This window comes from Cotesia typhae, unplaced genomic scaffold (assembly GCF_013202065.1).
Source record: "Cotesia typhae breed Kobodo isofemale line unplaced genomic scaffold, CoteBio_Ctyphae contig_33, whole genome shotgun sequence".
Taxonomy (NCBI): Eukaryota; Metazoa; Arthropoda; class Insecta; order Hymenoptera; family Braconidae; genus Cotesia; species Cotesia typhae.
The window spans coordinates 3,959,117-3,977,231 of NW_027423741.1; the positions used below are offsets into that span (position 1 = coordinate 3,959,117).

The 18,115-nt window shown below is 29.6% G+C and overlaps 2 protein-coding genes and 1 pseudogene across 8 annotated transcripts; all 3 read right to left on the reverse strand.

Annotated features, from left to right (window-relative positions):
* Positions 1–1,916: 1,916 nt before the first annotated feature.
* LOC141526227 (cytochrome P450 6k1-like) lies at positions 1,917–4,437 on the reverse strand. The gene is made up of 5 exons (XM_074241102.1): positions 3,855–4,437; positions 3,405–3,773; positions 2,689–2,873; positions 2,331–2,619; positions 1,917–2,268 (listed from the first exon to the last, which is right to left on the reverse strand). Exons 1-5 carry the CDS (start codon positions 4,372–4,374, stop codon positions 2,105–2,107), a joined length of 1,527 nt encoding a protein of 508 aa, XP_074097203.1. The 5' UTR covers positions 4,375–4,437; the 3' UTR covers positions 1,917–2,104.
* Positions 4,438–5,024: 587 nt separating this feature from the next.
* Positions 5,025–9,222, reverse strand: LOC141526374 (cytochrome P450 6k1-like; annotated as a pseudogene).
* A 154-nt stretch (positions 9,223–9,376) lies between these two features.
* Positions 9,377–17,810, reverse strand: Posh (SH3 domain containing ring finger posh). Of its 7 annotated transcripts, none has more exons than XM_074241098.1 (10): positions 16,778–17,804; positions 16,017–16,517; positions 15,813–15,927; positions 15,624–15,722; positions 13,953–15,159; positions 13,519–13,721; positions 13,278–13,429; positions 12,819–12,986; positions 12,463–12,570; positions 9,377–12,314 (listed from the first exon to the last, which is right to left on the reverse strand). In XM_074241098.1, exons 2-10 carry the CDS (start codon positions 16,475–16,477, stop codon positions 12,131–12,133), a joined length of 2,697 nt encoding a protein of 898 aa, XP_074097199.1. In that variant the 5' UTR covers positions 16,478–16,517; positions 16,778–17,804; the 3' UTR covers positions 9,377–12,130. The 7 variants fall into 7 exon arrangements, with proteins under 7 accessions (XP_074097199.1, XP_074097198.1, XP_074097195.1 ...); XM_074241097.1 differs by having other exon boundaries at positions 16,017–17,104; positions 17,236–17,789; XM_074241094.1 differs by having other exon boundaries at positions 16,017–17,104; positions 17,215–17,789.
* Between the last annotated feature and the right edge of the window lie 305 nt (positions 17,811–18,115).

The window sequence follows — 18,115 nt, forward strand, 5'->3', positions numbered from 1 at the left end:
TCAAATAACTTTTACAGACTTTGTATATAAATATACAATTTTTATTATTTTATATTATTCCGTAAAAAAAATTCGGTTTATTTTCTAGTAAACTACTTTTAAAAATAATCAATTAACTAGAACTTTTTTCTTATAAAATTTTGTTACGACAGTAATTTATTAACCGGGCCTAGACCAAATCACTCGTTAATTATTTATCAATAAGTAATAACTTAAACTGTATTAGTTAATTAATAAAATATAAAAACAAGTGACGTAACAATAAACTTTACAACAAATATTTATTAATAATAAAATTAATAACACTATCTGTGCCTGATCTATCTCTCATTATTTATTTCTTCCTCTTCAATAATATTTTAATAATGATAATAAATTAACAATTATTATTATCATCACGTTTAAAGAATTACAACCCAATTATATAGTTTATTTTAAGTGTAATAATTTAGCGAAAATGTAATATGTAAAAATATTTAAATGTACTCTATATTTACCAAGTAATTTTTTTTTTTTTTTTTTTTTTTTTAATTAAGAACACATAAGTTACTTTTGTTTAAAATATATCACTGTCTAAATATTTAATTAAGATTACAATTAAATGTGTAAATAATTGTAGTCTAGACTCGTTACGTACGAGCGGAATATCATTAATTATAATTAATCAGTAAAAGTATATAATTATTCGTGACTATATAAAGGTAATATTATAAATTATAAATATACATATATATACTATTGGTAATTATAATTAATTAATAAGTGAATAAGGAATATATGATTATGACAACTGATGAAAACACACAAAAAATACACTAATGACATTGAATGTAACTGTAATTATTTTATTATTTTAATTATTATTATTATTGATTGCTATCTATTAATTATTAATTATTATTATTATTATAATTATCAAGTAATTGGACAATTGTCGCTCGCTGGCGAGTGAAGTAGTATTGATTGTAAAGAATATGAGTGACTAATTTAAGAGTCCACGATTTTGATTCAAATTATTGATTGATTAAATTGTTATAAGTATATTGACTAATCAGTGATGATTAATATTATCAACGTGGTGATTAAATATTAATTATGAATGTATAAAATTAATTATATAATATATGGTATATAATTCAATTATTTGTCTTTTCAATCCTGTTTTCCATTATTTATTTCAGTAGCTTCAAAAAGAGAAAAATTTTTTTTAATATTTTAAGATATAAAAAAAATTTTTTTAAACTTATAATAAAATTATATGTTTAATGAATAAATTACTGAAGATTATTCGCTCAAAGTTTCGTACCCAAGATTGGTATTATGTGTAGAAGATATTTGAAAATGAATAATTAAATATGGTAACAAGTATCTCAGATTTCAGTTGAGTTGATATGCAAATTCGGTTTTAAATATAGATAAATTTTATACAGTAGGAACTTTAATATTTGTCTATGAACTTGAGTAATATTTATGAGCTTGCAAAGCCTTTATTGATACTAAATTCATTATCATTATCTTTGGGAAGTTCTGGGGTAATATTATTAATTCCAAGTTATTAAAATAATGATACGGTAAAATTTTAATCACGGGGAAAATTAATTTTTAATAAAATTTTTAAAAACCAAAAATTATTAATTGTGAAGAAATATAATTGTTTCACTGGAAAAAATATTTTTGTAAAAAATTAATGTAAGAATCGTTCAATTACTGATATGCAAACATGACATACATAATTTTATATAATCTGCGTATTAATTTTTTACAAAGATTATATTATTATTAAATATTACTTATCTTCAAGTTTTTTTTTTATTTTATATTCTTAACACTTATGAAGAATCTTATTAACTCATGACTTATGACCTTATGAAGTAAATAACATTAATTTGCCTAGATAATGAATTAATAGATCATAATTTTCCTCTTTAAAATTTTTTTAATGAAATATAAAAATAACTTTAATAAATTATAAAAAAAAAAATAATTTTTATTTACATGAAAAAAATATTTTTGAGTACGGTCATAATATTATTATTAAAATACATTTTCTTCTTTTTTAACAAATTGAAAAATTTAAATATGTTTGTGAAATTGAATTAATAATTCAAAGTTTCTTGACCTGTAAAAATACACCCCCATCAGCGGCTATTATCACCGCTTTTTTGCTAAGACGCATTGGTATTAAAGTTCTCTTACAAGGAGTGAATTCATACTTAGACAATAATTTAATCAGACCAACTTTCGTTTGAAGCAACCCAATTCGCATGCCTGAAAAAAAAAATTTATTATTTTTCACAGTTGCTAAATATTTGATACAAATAAATAATTACCGATGCAATTGTGAGGACCTTCTCCAAAAGGTAAGTAAGTGCACGGTAGAATATTCTTCTTGTTAGCTTCCGAAAATCGCTCGGGATCGTAAATTTCAGGATTTTGAAAGTACTCTGGGTCATAATGCAAGCCCAGCATGGAAACTGTAATGGGTGTTCCTTTTTTGAGAACGAGATTTGAGTCAGGAATTTTATAGTCTTCTGTAGCCACGCGGTCTAATACTGGCAGCGGAGGATACTTTCTCAGTGTTTCCAAGATAACCATATCTAAATACTGCAAGCTTGAAGCCTGGAACAAAAGAAAAAATTTAATTAAATAAGATCGCTTATGGTTTTTAATTTTGGAAAAGTTTCATACCAAGTCGTAGGTGACTTTTCCTTCTGTTTTTTCAAGTCCTTCCATTATTTCTGTACGCAATCGATCCTGAATTTTTGGCTGAAGAGATATTTCGTACAACGTGAAGCTCAAAGCCGAAGAACTCGTTTCAAAACCTGCGTTGAAGAATACAACAGCCTGGGCTAGTAAATTATCTCCGTCAAAATCTGAAATTATTAACATTTTAGTGACATTTAATTTTAAATTATAAAAAATTTGGACACTTAGAAAATTAAATAGATATTAAACTTTTAAAACTTGCAATTTTTCATTGATAATTCTAAACTTCTTCAAACAATTTGAGGTCAAAATTTTTGAGAAAAATTACAAATAAATAATAAAATATTTAAACTAAAAGAAGAAATTTTGGTTGAAAAATTTGTAATTTTTAAATTTAACATTTGTTTAAGAAAATTAAGTTAGCCGACATCTAAAAAATTTTGAAATTTTTTTTTTTTATTAAAAAATTGTTCCAAAAAAAAATTTTCATGTGTAAAAAACTTTAAAAACTGTAAATGCAATTTTTAATAAGTATTTTTTTGTTTTAATTTAATTAATAAAAAAAATTAAAAACGTCAACTAACTTTAGTATTATCATTTGTTTATATTATTTTCCCAAAAATTTAAAACTATGAATAAGAAAAATAATTTCGATAAATACATTAATAACTTTTGATGCGAATAAATAAAAAACTTACCAAATTCGTCTTTAAATATTTCAGTTTTGTTATTACGCAATTCAATCAACATATCGACTAAATCTCCCCTTTGAAAGTTCCGACGTTCTCTTTCTCTAATAACTTCCCACAAAGTATTTCTCAAAAAATCGGCAGTCTCTTTTGGTAAAAATTCGATCTTAAAAAGTGTAAGAAACTGAGGAAGAAAAAATATAGAGAGCATCTCAAAATTCCGCTTGAATGAAGTTTCAAAAATTTTACGTCCATACTCTCGGAACTCAGAATTTGGATCATTGAGACAGTTAGCTCTAATACCAAACGCGGTAGTTGCAATCATGTCTGTTGTAAATCTCGCACACAAGTCTTTAACTTCCAATTCTTTTCCTTTTCCTGCAGCATAAAAATTCTCGATAAATACGCCAATTCCCAAAAAAAAAAAAAAAAAAGAATAAAAATGATTTGATTAATTACCTCCCAAATTCTGAGACTCCATTAATGTAAGCAGATCATCCCCGACAACATCCATCAGCTCAAACATTTTTTTTACTTTTCTTGACGTGTAAATCGGGGTCAGCTTACTTCGCACTAATTTCCATTGTGGATTTTTTATCATGAACAAATTGGCGTCACCGATGCGATCATGAGGACTCGCGGAAACAAATCTATCGCTAAAAATGTTAAAGTCCTTCACTAGTATTTGCTTGACCAGTTTCGGGTCGCGTATCAACAAGAAAGGTCTGTCAAAAATATAAAACCCAATGAAAGGCAGACCAGAACCTTCGTCGTACATGTCTTTCAGCCACTCGCCGGCGTTCTTTTTGGTCATCAAACAGTCCCCAAAATTCCCAACAAACGCAGTAGGTGTTAATTCAAAAACTCCGCGATTTTTCCAGTACTTGAATTTACGCGTCATGTACAAATACGCGAGGACTATCAGTCCCAATACCAAAATTAAAAGGTCCAAAATCCAGGACCTTGTGATGAACGCCATTGTAAGAAATTTTATAAATATTATATGAACAATTGAACAATCTTTCTGCTACTGACGGCATTAATAATAAGTCCAACTATTTATCGCTATTACTGATGCATATTGCATCAAACACTTGTTTATATATTTTTCAACTGATTAGATTATTATTAAACGCCAGTTATCTTTGCTGTTTTTTTTTTTTTTTATTTTTTTCCATTAACACTCATCAAATATTACAGCTACTTCTGAGAGATCAATAAAAAATAAAATCAATGAATAACAAGTATTTACCGAGATTTAAATTGTTTGAAAAGAATGTCAATGGCTAGGAAATCCATTCTTAGTTTTTTTTTTTCATGAGTAGCTATTGAATTGTAACAATTAATTTTATATTCCGTTTAATTAAAAAAAGAGTAATAAAATGAAATGTTTTTTTCAAAACATTGAAAAAAAATTTAGTTTAATTTACAAAAATAAATTATAATACTAAAGTTAACCGACATTTTTAATTTTTATATTATTTTTTTTTCATTTATTAAATTGAAACAAAAAAATATTTTTTTAAAAATGAAAATTTTTTATTTTTTTTTTTTAATAATTTTTTCAATAAAAAAAATTTGTAAATGATTTATATAATTATAAAAAAAATTATAAAGCTGTTAGTTTAATAAAAAAAATGTTTATTTATTATAGTTATAAATAAATTATTATATTTTTCTAACATTTAAGTACACGCCGCCTTCAGAGACTAAGAACAGAGCTTTAGGACTCAGCCGCATGGGTATCAAAGTTTCTTCACAAGGTGTAAATTCGTATTTGGACAGCAATTTTATAAGACCAAGTTTTACTTGGAGTAATCCAATTCGCATGCCTGAGACGATAAAAATTTTTTATTAAATAAAAATAAAAAATATTGATGAATAGTAACTATAATTCACCTATGCAATTGTGTGGCCCATCTCCAAAAGGCAAATAAGTACAAGGTGGTATCATTTTCTTATTTATCTCTGAAAATCTTTCAGGATTATATTTTTTTTGGATTTGGAAAATATTGCGGGTCAAAGTGTAACCCCTTGACAGAAATGAATACTGGAGTTCGTTTTTCTAGAACAAGATCAGAATCGGGAACCTGGTAATTTTGATTTGGAACTCGATCCAAGAAAGGCAACGTGGGATACATCCTCAATGTTTCGGCGACAACCATATCCAGATAAGGTAAGCTGGTGATCTGAAATGTCGAAACAATTTTCTTGGTAAATAATACTTAGATAGAAAAATTTGTTAACTGGTAATAAAGTTAAATTAAAAACAGTTAATAAGACTTATTAACTTAAAGGCCAAAATTTTTGCCACCATTTTTAAATAAATGATTTAAATTTTAAATTGTAACAGGGTAAAATTACCCTTAATTGATAAGTCACCGGATATCGATAATTATTCGACATAGCACTGGCGCGTCTCGATCTTCGGGCCTAAAGGGAGAATAGGAGGGGGTGAGTTTGGGTTAAAATAGGTGAGCCGTGCAGTGGAAAAGGGAGAAGTAGTGTGACTGCCAGACTGAGTGCCACGGAAATCAAGAAGGACCGATCCCCGGAATAGTGACGAAACGAAGGAAGCCAACTACAACTAGGACTTCATCCTCAACGAGTGAGTTAGATCATCGTTTTGTTCGTCAAGGTGTCAATTATTGCTCTGTGGGAAGGAAGTGGACCGCGGTTTATCCAATGCCCAGTTACTTCTCCTAATTATTTATCAATTGGATCGTTAATCGACGAAAATTTAATTCAATAGATTAATAGTGAAACATTTGCTAGTTTTGGATTTAGTGATTTTCATGGGGGTTTATACCCGAGGATCACTCAATCGACCTTGCGGGGAAATTTTAATAACTAAAAATTTTTCAATCAATTAATTAACATCCGAAAATTTCGTTAATTTTATTGTTGTAATTTTATAACAATTAACTTAGTAAAATTGATTAATTTTTGTCATTGGAAAAAAATCGACAAATTTTTATTCGTGGAATTTTGGTCAAGCGTCAGTTTTGTGTCGCAGTAAATTCCAATACCCAAGGTCAAGAAAAAACAGCTAGCGAATGTTCTAACAATTGAAATGTGATTATTTCGACCCGTGTCGAATTTTTATAATTGATAAAACGATCAGAAAATTGTTGATAATCTTTTATATTAAGAATTCTATATTGAGAATTAATTATCGAGGATAATATAGAGTGGAAAATTATTAAGAATATTATATTAGGAATTATTTAACGAGAATATTTTATATTGTAAAACTATTTTATTCATTAACGACAAATTTAGTAATTTTGGGGATTAAGTCCGTGAAGTAGTTAAATTAAAATTACTGAAATTGATAATTATCGGCGTGAACATTAAGTCCAAGAAATCGGTTAATTGAGTCAAAAATTTGTCACAGTAAAAATTTAGTCAGAATTAATTAATAATTTTGAAGTGATTGTAAAGGTTTATATTGTGATTAAGTTAATTCAAGGCATTAAGCCTCTGGTTCTATAGAGATTAGTTCAAGGTTAATTGAAATTGATAGTTGAATTGGAATTATTGTTTTTACCAAATACTAATGATTGAATAATTTGAAAAATTATTGTAATTAAATTAAAATTTTTTTTTTTTTTTTTTTTCAATTTAAAATTATAAAATCAATTAAGCGAAGTGTGGGTTATGTGTGTGAAAAATTGAACGGGTTATGCGTGATAGAGAGTGTTAATAGTGTTAAGTTCGGTAGTCCTGTGGACTTAATTTTAAGTAGAAAAGTGTGTAAGTTAGTTAGTTTTGGTCGTCCGGTGGACGTTTAATTTTAAGTTTAGTTCTAAGACAGATGTGGGAGACCGTTTGTTCGAAAAAGCCCAATTAGTTTTAAGACAGGTGTGGGAGACCGTTTGTTCGAAAAAGCCCGTCTAGTCATCGTATCGTCATGGGAAGGTTCGTTTGTAAATATCGTTTATTTCGCAGTTATTCTCCGCTTCGTTAGATTATAAGTGTGTGAGTGGGCGCTTAAAATTGTTAAGTTTGTAAAATTTTTATTGTTAATAAATACCGGTATATTGTTAATTAAATTTTTATTATTCAACAGCACCTTCCTCCACTCTCTCTACCCTAAGATAAGTTTTCTCAACTCTGGACCGGTTTTCCGGAATTCAGCGTCGGGGTTCATCAGGCAATTGGTTTTTAGTCCAAATGCTGTTGTTGAAATTAAATCAGTTGTAAATCTTGCACACAAATCTTTTAGTTCCATAGTTTTTCCTTTTTCTGTAATAATTTAAAATTTTATAATTGTTTTTATATTATTAACGAAAAAAAAATTCTGCAGAAAGAATTATCCATTTTTTCGATCAATTTTTTTTCCATATTTTTGTAGTATAATCTTATAAGAATATTTTGTCCCGGGACATTTACGCCTAAAAGAATTTTTCGAAATTTAAATTATTTTCGGAGTTACAGCTAATGTTTTGTATTATTTAAATATCAATAAAAAAATGGATAATATAAATATTTGTTAATTGAAAAAATCCCAAAATATCTACAGATTTAAAAATTAACATAATCTTCTTTAGTTTTATCTAAAAAATAAATAAAAAAATTTTTATAAATTATGCAAGTATTTTTTTTTTATTTCTACAAATAGAATTTTTGATAAATTCTCTCGATAATAATTTTTTTTGAGAAGAAATAATAATAATAAAATATTTATTATTACCTTCAAGATTTAGCGACTCCATAAAATTCTCCAATTCGTCGCCAACAACAGTCATTAATTCAAACATTTTTTTCAACCTGCCCGACGTGTAAATCGGCGTGAGCTTGGGCCTCAAAAGTTTCCACCTAGGATTTTTTATCGAAAATAAATTGGAATCACCAATTGAATCGTGGGGACTTGCAGTGATAAATCAGTCATTGAAACAGTTAAAGTTTTTGACGAGTATCTGCTTAACAAGCTTGGAGTCGCGTATCAAGAAGAAGGGCCTATCAAAAACATAGAATCCTATGTAAGGCCACCCAGAACCTTCGTCGTACATTTCTTTCAATCATTCTTCAGGGTTCTTTTTGTTCATCAAACACTCCCCGTAATTCCCAACAAATGCAGTCGGAGGAATTTCAACTACACCCCGTTTTTTCCAGTACTTAAACTTTCGCGTCGTGTACAAATACGCGGCCACTGTCAGTCCAAACACTATGATTAATAGGTCTAACATCCAGTACTTTGTAAAGAAAGTCATTGTTATGATTTTGTAGTATATTATTAACTATCCGATCAATGCAGTTTTGAACAAACTTTTAAATAAATTTTATCTTCTTTACTAAATAATCCACGAAGCGATTCCTTATATACTTTTCACTCTTTACAATTTGCGCAGTATCTCAGTGATACGTATGTGTTGATTGACTTCTTATCACACTAATGTTTTTTGTAATTAAATTCTGATAATGATAGTAATCGCAGAAAATTATTTAATTGGTACAATGTCAAGGATTTTAATTTTTTTTATCTTACATTTTGTAATGAAATAAAAATATTAACTCTATAATCTGCATTTTTATCATTATTAATTATAAATTCTTATTAATATATTATATATATTATTAAGAGAATAAGAAAAATTTTGTTCAGAATAGTCATGATAAAATCGTTTTTTTTTTTTTTTTTTTTTTTTTTTTTTTTTTTAGTGTCATTGTAAAGGTCTTGCCTTGAATTTGTGCCTTTTCAAGGTTTCATATCATTTTCACCAATAGTCAATTTATTATAAGTATTTAGGCTGCATTCAAAAATTCTTTATCTCTAGATACATTATTAAAAAATGACCTTGTATCTTGAGAACTATTGAAATTTTTAAAGATTTACATTACACTCATCGAGACCTTTCATTTGAGTACCCACATCACTTTTTCATATATTTATATATTTATATTTATACTAGCATAAAAAAAATAAAGAACAGATTTAAATAAAATTATTTACAAAAAAGGGTGAAAATACTAAGCAATTATTTTTCTCTCGCATTCTCATCTTTATTACATTCACTAGACATTACGAGTTTTTAATTACATTAGTCAAAACATTCAGATTTTTTTTTTGCATTTATAGTTTGAGATATTGTTTAAGTATTTATTATCTTTTTTTTTTTTCAGTGATTACAATTAGCAGTTAATCACATAATTAATCATCCTCATGTCTGCTTTTTTTTCTTCCACTCGGAAATTTAATCTGTGATTATTTTAGTCTTTACGATATTTATGAGTAAATATATTAATACAATGTTAAAAAAAAAAAAAAAAAAAAAAAAAAAAAAATAGCCAAATAAAATATAAAATCACAAATTTAATTTACACAAAACTTTTAAACTGATTACTGTGATATTCATCCTGATATCGATTATAGATTTTTTTAAGTAATAAACAAAATAAAAATATCCATAGCTACAATTTTAATAATTAATGAATTAATTATTTATTTATTTATACTGATTAATGCTAGTCTATTGACAAGATATTTTCCCTACAATCTGCATGACAATTTTTATATTTTAATTAATCAAATAAATTCAACTGATTATTTTTTTGGTACGAATCATAACAATGGAATCGGGGCACCGCTAAAATTGTACCAAGACAATTAAATAATTACATTATTATTCGTCATTATAAGGCATCCTATGACTATAAACAATAGTTTTATGTATTTCAATAGAAAACATATAGTAAAAAAAAATATTCAACTGCCAAGACTTAATACCTTACACGATTACTCGTTTTTGCCACTGTTATTAATATTAACTATTTTTATAATACGTGATTTATCTCATTAACAAGTTATACAAAATGAGTATAAATATTTTAAATAATACAACATAAATAATAAAACATTAACAAATCATAATTAATATTACCATTAAAATAATAATAATAAAACAAAAGCGTATCAAGTGGTCATTGTTAGATGATTAAAAGACATTTCGTAGTCAGTGATAATTAGTGCTATTGAAGATTACAAAGTTTGTCATGATTAAGTTAAGTTACATTTAACATTGTGCGAAGATTAAGATTGGTGCCCTAGTATAGAATAAGACTTAGAAACAATTTTTAAAAATTATTTATAATTTATAATTATTAATTATAAATGTCTTGTGCTTTGTTATTTTAGTACTTATCTTATCTTAAATATGAATACAAAATTTTTACGTTTTTAAAAACGTATCTTTGTAAATATTAATTTGTTATTAATCAATAAAATGACAATTTCTTTTTGATAAGAGAGGAAAATCTTTAGATTAAAAGAGTTATCATTTAGGATTATTATTAAAATTAATTATGATTATAAAAAATAATTGATCGACTTTGAGTAAAGACTTATCGGGAGCTGAGAGAAAATCATTAGGTACAAGTGGTGAATTATTAAATGTTATTATGCTATTGTTATTATCTATTATTTATTTTAACGTATACGTTATTTGTGCTAACGTTCATTTTTTTTTTTTTTTTTATATTTATTACTACTATCCTCAATAACGATGATAATAATAATAATCATAATAATTCAATAAAAATATTAATAGAACTCTAAAGTTATAAGTACGCTATTCGTATTTATTTCAAGAATAAATAAAATTTTGTGCTTGCGTCATGTGAACAAAAAAAATTATTTTTTTTTGTGGTCAAAAAAATACAATAAAATTTTATGCGAATACTGTATGAAAATATTGGAAGCACTTCAACAAAAAAAAACATGTTTACTCTATCTGTGCTGACACTCAATTTTCTCCATTATTTTAAAATAAAAAAAAATGACTTCAAAAATATATAAAAACTTATGTCCTGTTATCTAATAATAACAGGGTGCAAATAAAAAATATTTGTTATAGAGTCAAAAAAAATTAAAATTAAAGGTCACGGCAATTGCTAGAATACATTTAAACAAAAAGCATTAGAAAAAATTAATACCAAACACGTGTTTAAAAATATGAAAAACAATACAATTATTTCAGTCAATTTTCTACGTAAATATGATGAGTTAGAAGAAACGTGATGATAAAATAAGCGAGTTATTTAGTTATCTAAAGTTCTAACTATACAAATGGCATTTATAAGTCTCAATGAAATTAGTCTTATCGGTAAATATTATTTTAAACATCCAAAACCAACGTCTTACGTGATGTATTATTTTTTAATTTTTAAATTATTATTTTATTATTATAATTAATTTTTTTGTCTAACTCAGCAATTAATTCAGCAGTTTTAAGCTACAAATATTACATTAGAAAATCGCTGAGTAAACGTCTAACAGCTTAAAATTATTTTATAATAATAATTATAATTATTATTATTACAACTAACAATGAAATTTGTTTTCTTTTTTTTTTCTATAAAAAACAACCAGAAAAAAACTTTCACTACACCAATGGCAGTTATAATAGATTGCACGCGAGTTCAGCATACACGAGTCAATAATATCTAGTTTCTCGTTTCGCTTACTAGTTAAACTTTATACTTTATTTTTGCCATGGCAGTTTAGTATCTCATTTATTTCAGTCAATTGTGATGCTATCATTTATTCTCCCTAATAATTAGTCACTAGCAATAAAAGGGAACTAGTGATAAATAAAATAAAAAAAAAATTCATTTAAATAAACTAAAATAAAATTAAATAAAAAATGAACGACATGTATTTTTTAGGTTGTCTCTTCTTAGAACGGCTTGATTCAAATGCAAGTCTCTAAGACAAGACGACCTTGCGTTGTATCTCAGAAAGCTTCGACGAAGCTCGCTGGAAATAGTCCAGTGCGGCCAGTACGCTGCTGAGTACCTTTGTACCAACCATCATCACGTTTTTTGTGTACGTAAATAATATCACCGATCCTGAGTTCTAGCTCGAATTCGCTGTTCGGTGGATAGGGTACGATGCAGCGGAATCTGTTTACTCGTTCTCTGTATCAACAATAAAATACAATAAATAAATAAATAAATTACAAATAAGTAAATGAAACTGGAGTAAATACACCCGAGTTAATTATTTACTGTACTAATAGAACTTAATGCAAAGTCAAAGGTAAAGGCAAAGATTCTTCAAAGTTACCGTTCACGCATCGTCGGTTGCTGTTTACTTTGCTTTCCCATTCCAGCGTCCAGGGAGTTGCTTTTGCGATGATGATTTCCCGCTGCAATCACCCCGGCTTCTCCGGATCTATCAAAATTTATTTCAACTTCAATCAAAGTCAAAAAAACAACAAAAATAATTTTACACATATCGTTTTGTTGACTAATTAAATTCTATTTACAAAATTACATAGACAAGTGCTTTCAAGTGCAATTAGAGCACACGCTCGTTACATGCAGGCATTCAATTTAATTATTATAATTATCATCATCATTAGTGAAGAAATAAATTATTTATTTATCAATTTAATATTAATTCAACGAACATTAACTAACCTCGGTAAAAAGGTAATGGGCAGTGAGGGCCTTTCTTTGGGTTTAGCCCTTTGTGATGTTGTTAATGTTCCTTGAACAGTTCCTGGATACATTCGCTGATGATTGCTTGGACTCGTTCTCTCTTGATTCGTTCCGATTTCTAACAATTGGCTCGGGCATGATCCCGATCTAATTTTTTAATATTCATACATGTCACAAGTCACAAATATTTACCTTTATGTTATTCGATAATGCAATGATCCGGTTTAGGCGTTAGTCGTATTGTATTAAAAACTAACATGACATTTAATAATCATAATAATGCTTAGTTGTGAATAAAACAAACAAACAAAACTCTAAACATAACGTGCTGAATATTGCATATTTTGTTGGAACATTAAATACAAGCGCAATCATGTGAAGCTAATACGATAAAACTTTTTATATATAAAGTAATGTAATAAAGAAAGTCATTCATACCGTACGTGTACGGCGTCTGAGGAAGCCACGAAATTCCCGTCTTCAAAGACAGGATTGTCCATTGAGTACGTTGCCGGCGGAGGCGATTTTGATTTTTTAATGTTTGTTAAACGACGCATTAATGACACGCCTTTCTCTTTTTTCTCTTTTGGCTGAAATAATTATTTAGAAATTTAATATTTAATTGACTTTAAAAATTTAACAGTAATAATAATTATTTTAAAAATGAACGATTTAGAACCTTTACTTTTTCGCTAGACTTGGAAGCGGTAGCACTAGTAGCTGCAGCAGCAGCAGCAGCCGCGGCAACTGAGACATTTGGAGGAGGTGTTACTCCACCAGTTACACGAAGAGTATTGCTTGGGCTTCGGTTCATGTCAGAGCTGGTAGTCCCAGGTGAAATTACATTTGAAGGTGGTGACAGCATTGTTTTACCTGGTGAAGCTTTAATAAAATTTAAAATTAATTTTCAATCATAAAATTAAAAGATATTTCCAATCAATAGTCCCTACTTTTTTTATTAAACTTTAAATTAAATTTAAACATCAACTGATAACATAATTACAACTATGACATTAAAAGGTTATTGAATTTATTTAAAAAAAAAAAAAAAAAAAAAAAAAAAGTAGGTAGCTGCCTGGAAATGCCCTTATCAAGAATATATTATTAACAAACCGATATTTGGAGTCATAACAGCGCTGTGACTTCGGCCAAGTGGATTAGCAGCAGCTTGCTCAGTAAGCCGTGGAGGACTTTGCCCTTGTGCTTGTCCTTGGCCATGCCAAGACACAGAAACAGCCGGTGAAGGACTAATTGCACGTGGTGGTAACTCCGGAGGCGGAAGAGACCGTGGACTGTACGGCTGTGCAGTCGCGCCTTTGTTCTTCGCATAACTAATGGTCATTCGTGAATCATTAGAAGCTTGGGCAGTTGTCAACGTCGCAGTCTGGTGCGTGGTAGTCAAAGTGATCCGGCAAATTCCTCGCTGGCATTTAGCAGGTGTTACGTAATTCCCAGGAAAAACTCCGCATTTTTGTGTGCGATTCGACGTCCCCTTGAACCACCCATCCTGACAGCGTTCGGTCACCATGTAGATCCCACCCTTGCGTAGCTCGAGTTCGTCAGCCTTCTGAGGTTTGTAGGGATAGAGCGCGACATAGGCAGCAGGCAGATTTGTCGTTGAATTCACGGGTAAGCTAGAAGAGGGCTGGGAGAGAACAAGGTCGCTGCTTCCACTTCTGCGATGACGTAAATTGTGCTCTTGGGTTCCTGAGGTGGGTTGCGAGGGTGAAAAGGCTTCAGTGGTGCTGCTGGCGTTGTTGCTGCTTCCACTGACATTTGCTTCTGCTGCTGGTGGGCTGAGAATCTCGGCGCTGTGTCTATGATGAGGATGAGGGTGATGACCGGCATTGACTGCCGTGAAACTGTGACGCTTGGCGCTGTGTCTGCCTCCGACTGCTGGTGGGGAAGTCGCTGGACTGCTGGGACTGCTTGGCGCCGTACTGGAGCTGCTAGAGGTCGTTGAACTGTTTGGTGTGTTTGGAGTGGTGGTTGTTGAGCTGCCACCCGAAGAAACTGTCGAGCTTGAGTCTGAGACGGGCAGTACCGCTGCTGGGGCTGTTTGCGGTCGCTGAGGCTGACTGCTGGTCGTCTGGACATTTCTGGTATGGTCTGTTGGTATCAGAGGTGTTGTTTCTTCGTTTGTCGGAGTTGGAGGCGCTACTCTTGACGGTCCGGGTTGGACATTGGTCGATAACTTCATCAGAGCGCGAGCTACGCTGTTCAATTCAACAAATGCCAATGGAAATATTCCAATACGGTCCAGCAATTTTCCTTCTGCCCAATTCTCGTCGACTCTTCTTATAACACTTATCACTTCACCCTTTAATAAAAATAATTTTCAATTATTCAATATTTAATTCTTCAAAAAAAAAAAAAAAAAAAAAAATATATATATATATATATATAGTTATTCTTATCATTTCCTGAACTTTATATTAAAGAATGACTTGTGAAAATAAAATTAAAAAAAAATGTAAACGGTGATTGGTCATTTTTAATTCTCTTAAATGTTTATTAAAGTTACCAGTTTTCTTTATTAATAAAATAAAAAATTTCCATTCTTGCTTTTAAAATGATGACATAAGTATGTATTGTTGTACTCAGTAGCTATTTGTCCAACAATACCATATAAAACAAGAAATAAAGATCAGGAAATTGCCTAATAAGACATAAAGTAATTGAAAAAGGAAATTACAATTATACCTCACCGGATCAATGGTTTTATTAACTATAAAAAAAAAAAAAAAAAAAAAAAAGTAATAAAAATAAAAATATTAAACTTACTTTGTTGAATGTAAGACATCCATCCTCTTCGTCATTAGTCATTCTAAAATCGTACAAGGCCTTACACTGTGGAACATGTGGAGGCAGAGGAGTCATCACCTGATAAATAATAAATAAAACCAATTATTTGTACGTTAAAAATAAAACGATGCTTCAAATAAAATAAATATAATTATATGAGGTCATTACCTGGACATAAGAAAGCGGAAAGACGCCATGGTTATTTCCACACTCGCCGAAATACCAATTATTATCAATTTTCTTTCTTAAAATCACAATATCTCCCTTTTTAAAGCTCAAATCCCTGAAAAAAATTCTCAAAGTCAACAAAAAACATAAAACTACATTCAATACTTAAAATAAAAATGAAAGTATATTTAAAATTTAAATTACCCAGGGACTTTGGAGATATAATCATAAATAGCCCTTCCGTAGGGTTGGTTGTGAAGATGCACCTGCTTGGCTGAAGCGTTAGCGTGTCTAGCGGGATCAGCTGCGAGCACAACTGGTGCCATGGTCGTGGTGACAGCAGTAGGCGTCGGTGTCACCTGATGACCGCCAAAAAGTCTCTGCGGTCCTGGAGTAATTCTTGAATATGGTTTTCCACTTTTTGGAGTCGCGTTTCTCATTCCCTCTAGTATCCTCATCAGCAGAACATTTGGCGGTAAATCGTCGACTTTGGCCTCCACCAGAACACGACACTCCGGGCATCTCAGTTCTCGATGGGTGCTGACTATTTCCTCGAGACATTTTTTGCAGAAGGTGTGCTGACATGGCAGGACTTTGCTCGAGGTATCCAACCTCTCCAGACAAACGGAGCACTCCAGCAAATCATTCAGCATACATTCATCCATCTTGACGTAGATTTATATTTTATTGTCAACACTCTACGATCTAATTTTTATCTACTAATTTTATCATTTATTGTCTACCATTATTAATATTGATATTATTATTATTTATTATTTATTATTATTAAATGTAAAATGTGAATTTATGGTGTAGGATGCTAAGATGTCAAGTTATTATCGATATCTATTAATAATTGCATTATCTATTAGCTACAATAATAATAATATTATAATAATAATAATAATGATAATATTTATAATTTTTAATAGATGATAAAACTAGGCACTAGTAGTAAATCTCACTTTATTTGACCACTTTTGTCGAGTTTCTCGAACCTCGTCGCACAATCACTCTCTCATCACTTTCGCTGCATGGACACGGGGGCGGTCGTTAAACTAAACCAAGAAAAAAAAAGTAATATCCATGGCGCTGTCTCAAAACCCCCACGAGGATCCACAACAATCTTCTTTCTCTGGATTCTCAATCCAACCAAACGGCTATTTATGTTTCCTCCAGGGAAATAAATCTCCACCCTGTTGTATTACGTGTTCACAGACGATCATCACACATCACAGATCACAGCCTCATCCAGCTTGTCTTCATGATCAGCATCTCCAGATAATGAGTAACTAAAAAAAGAAAAACTGTCTTAGTCTGTATTACTGTTAGCAACGACCAACGCACTGTCAGCGCGACAATATCAATTGCGGCACTCGCAGTATCATATTTCCCAGATTACACTATTTGATAATATAATAACATTATCATTGTTGCAATGGATAATCAATAATCTCCTCCATGTGCTCGATGACATTATCATGCAACTTTGAGAGTGCCCGGGGACTTGCGATAACACACACACCTCATCGCTGATTTTATTTTATTAAATCAATCACGCTCCGCCATTTCCGGTTAAATACCTTTTTTTGTCTCTATCTCGCCCCCCTCTTTCTCTTACGTACTTCATTAATCGAGTGAGTACTCATGAAAGTGTCGCGGCTCAAGGAGATCGCGGCAATCGCGGCGAGCTCTCATTGGCTGCCGCAATGCTGCTCCAGATTGCGGCAAATTTGTATCTTTATGAAAATTGAACTTAAATCCACTTTTATAATTTAGATGAAAAATATGAAAATATATCATGTAAGCAAACTATTCGTAACGTGATTGGGCAAATATATCAAAGCATAAAAATATATGCAAATCCTAAATTAATGCGCGCGCTTGCGCGCGCAAATTTAAATTCTAGTGTCATACTAAAAAATATACTATACATTTCATGACACTGAAGTTGGCAGATATTAAAAATTATTTTAAAATTTTATAATAATGCAATTATTATAAAAAAAATTAAATTAAAAAATTCTACCTGTAAAAATTACAAGTAAAAAATTTTTACAAGCATTTTTTTATTGTTATTGATTTATTATTGAAATTTTTAAAATTGACAGCTGACAGCTAACTGATAACACTGAAGTTGACAGATATTAAAAATTTTTTAGAATTTTATAGCAATTAAATTATTAAAAAAAAAATTTAATTAAAAAGTTTTACATGTGAAAATTAATAAAAATTACAAGTGAAAATTTTTAGAAGCGTTTTTTTATTGTAATTAATTTGTAAAAAATTTTTTTTTTAATTTA

Excerpts from the sequence above, each read along its gene's own strand:
- LOC141526227 (XM_074241102.1), bottom strand. The coding sequence starts at position 4,374 with ATGGCGTTCATCACAAGGTCCTGGATTTTGGACCTTTTAATTTTGGTA. Across the intron at positions 3,774-3,854 it reads GGAGTCTCAGAATTTGGGAG|GAAAAGGAAAAGAATTGGAA; the intron begins GTAATTAATCAA and ends TTTATGCTGCAG. Across the intron at positions 2,620-2,688 it reads GAAAAGTCACCTACGACTTG|GCTTCAAGCTTGCAGTATTT; the intron begins GTATGAAACTTT and ends CTTTTGTTCCAG.
- Posh (XM_074241098.1), bottom strand. The coding sequence starts at position 16,477 with ATGGATGAATGTATGCTGAATGATTTGCTGGAGTGCTCCGTTTGTCTG. Across the intron at positions 13,430-13,518 it reads AGTCTAGCGAAAAAGTAAAG|CCAAAAGAGAAAAAAGAGAA; the intron begins GTTCTAAATCGT and ends TAATTATTTCAG. Across the intron at positions 12,315-12,462 it reads CAACCGACGATGCGTGAACG|AGAACGAGTAAACAGATTCC; the intron begins GTAACTTTGAAG and ends TTGTTGATACAG.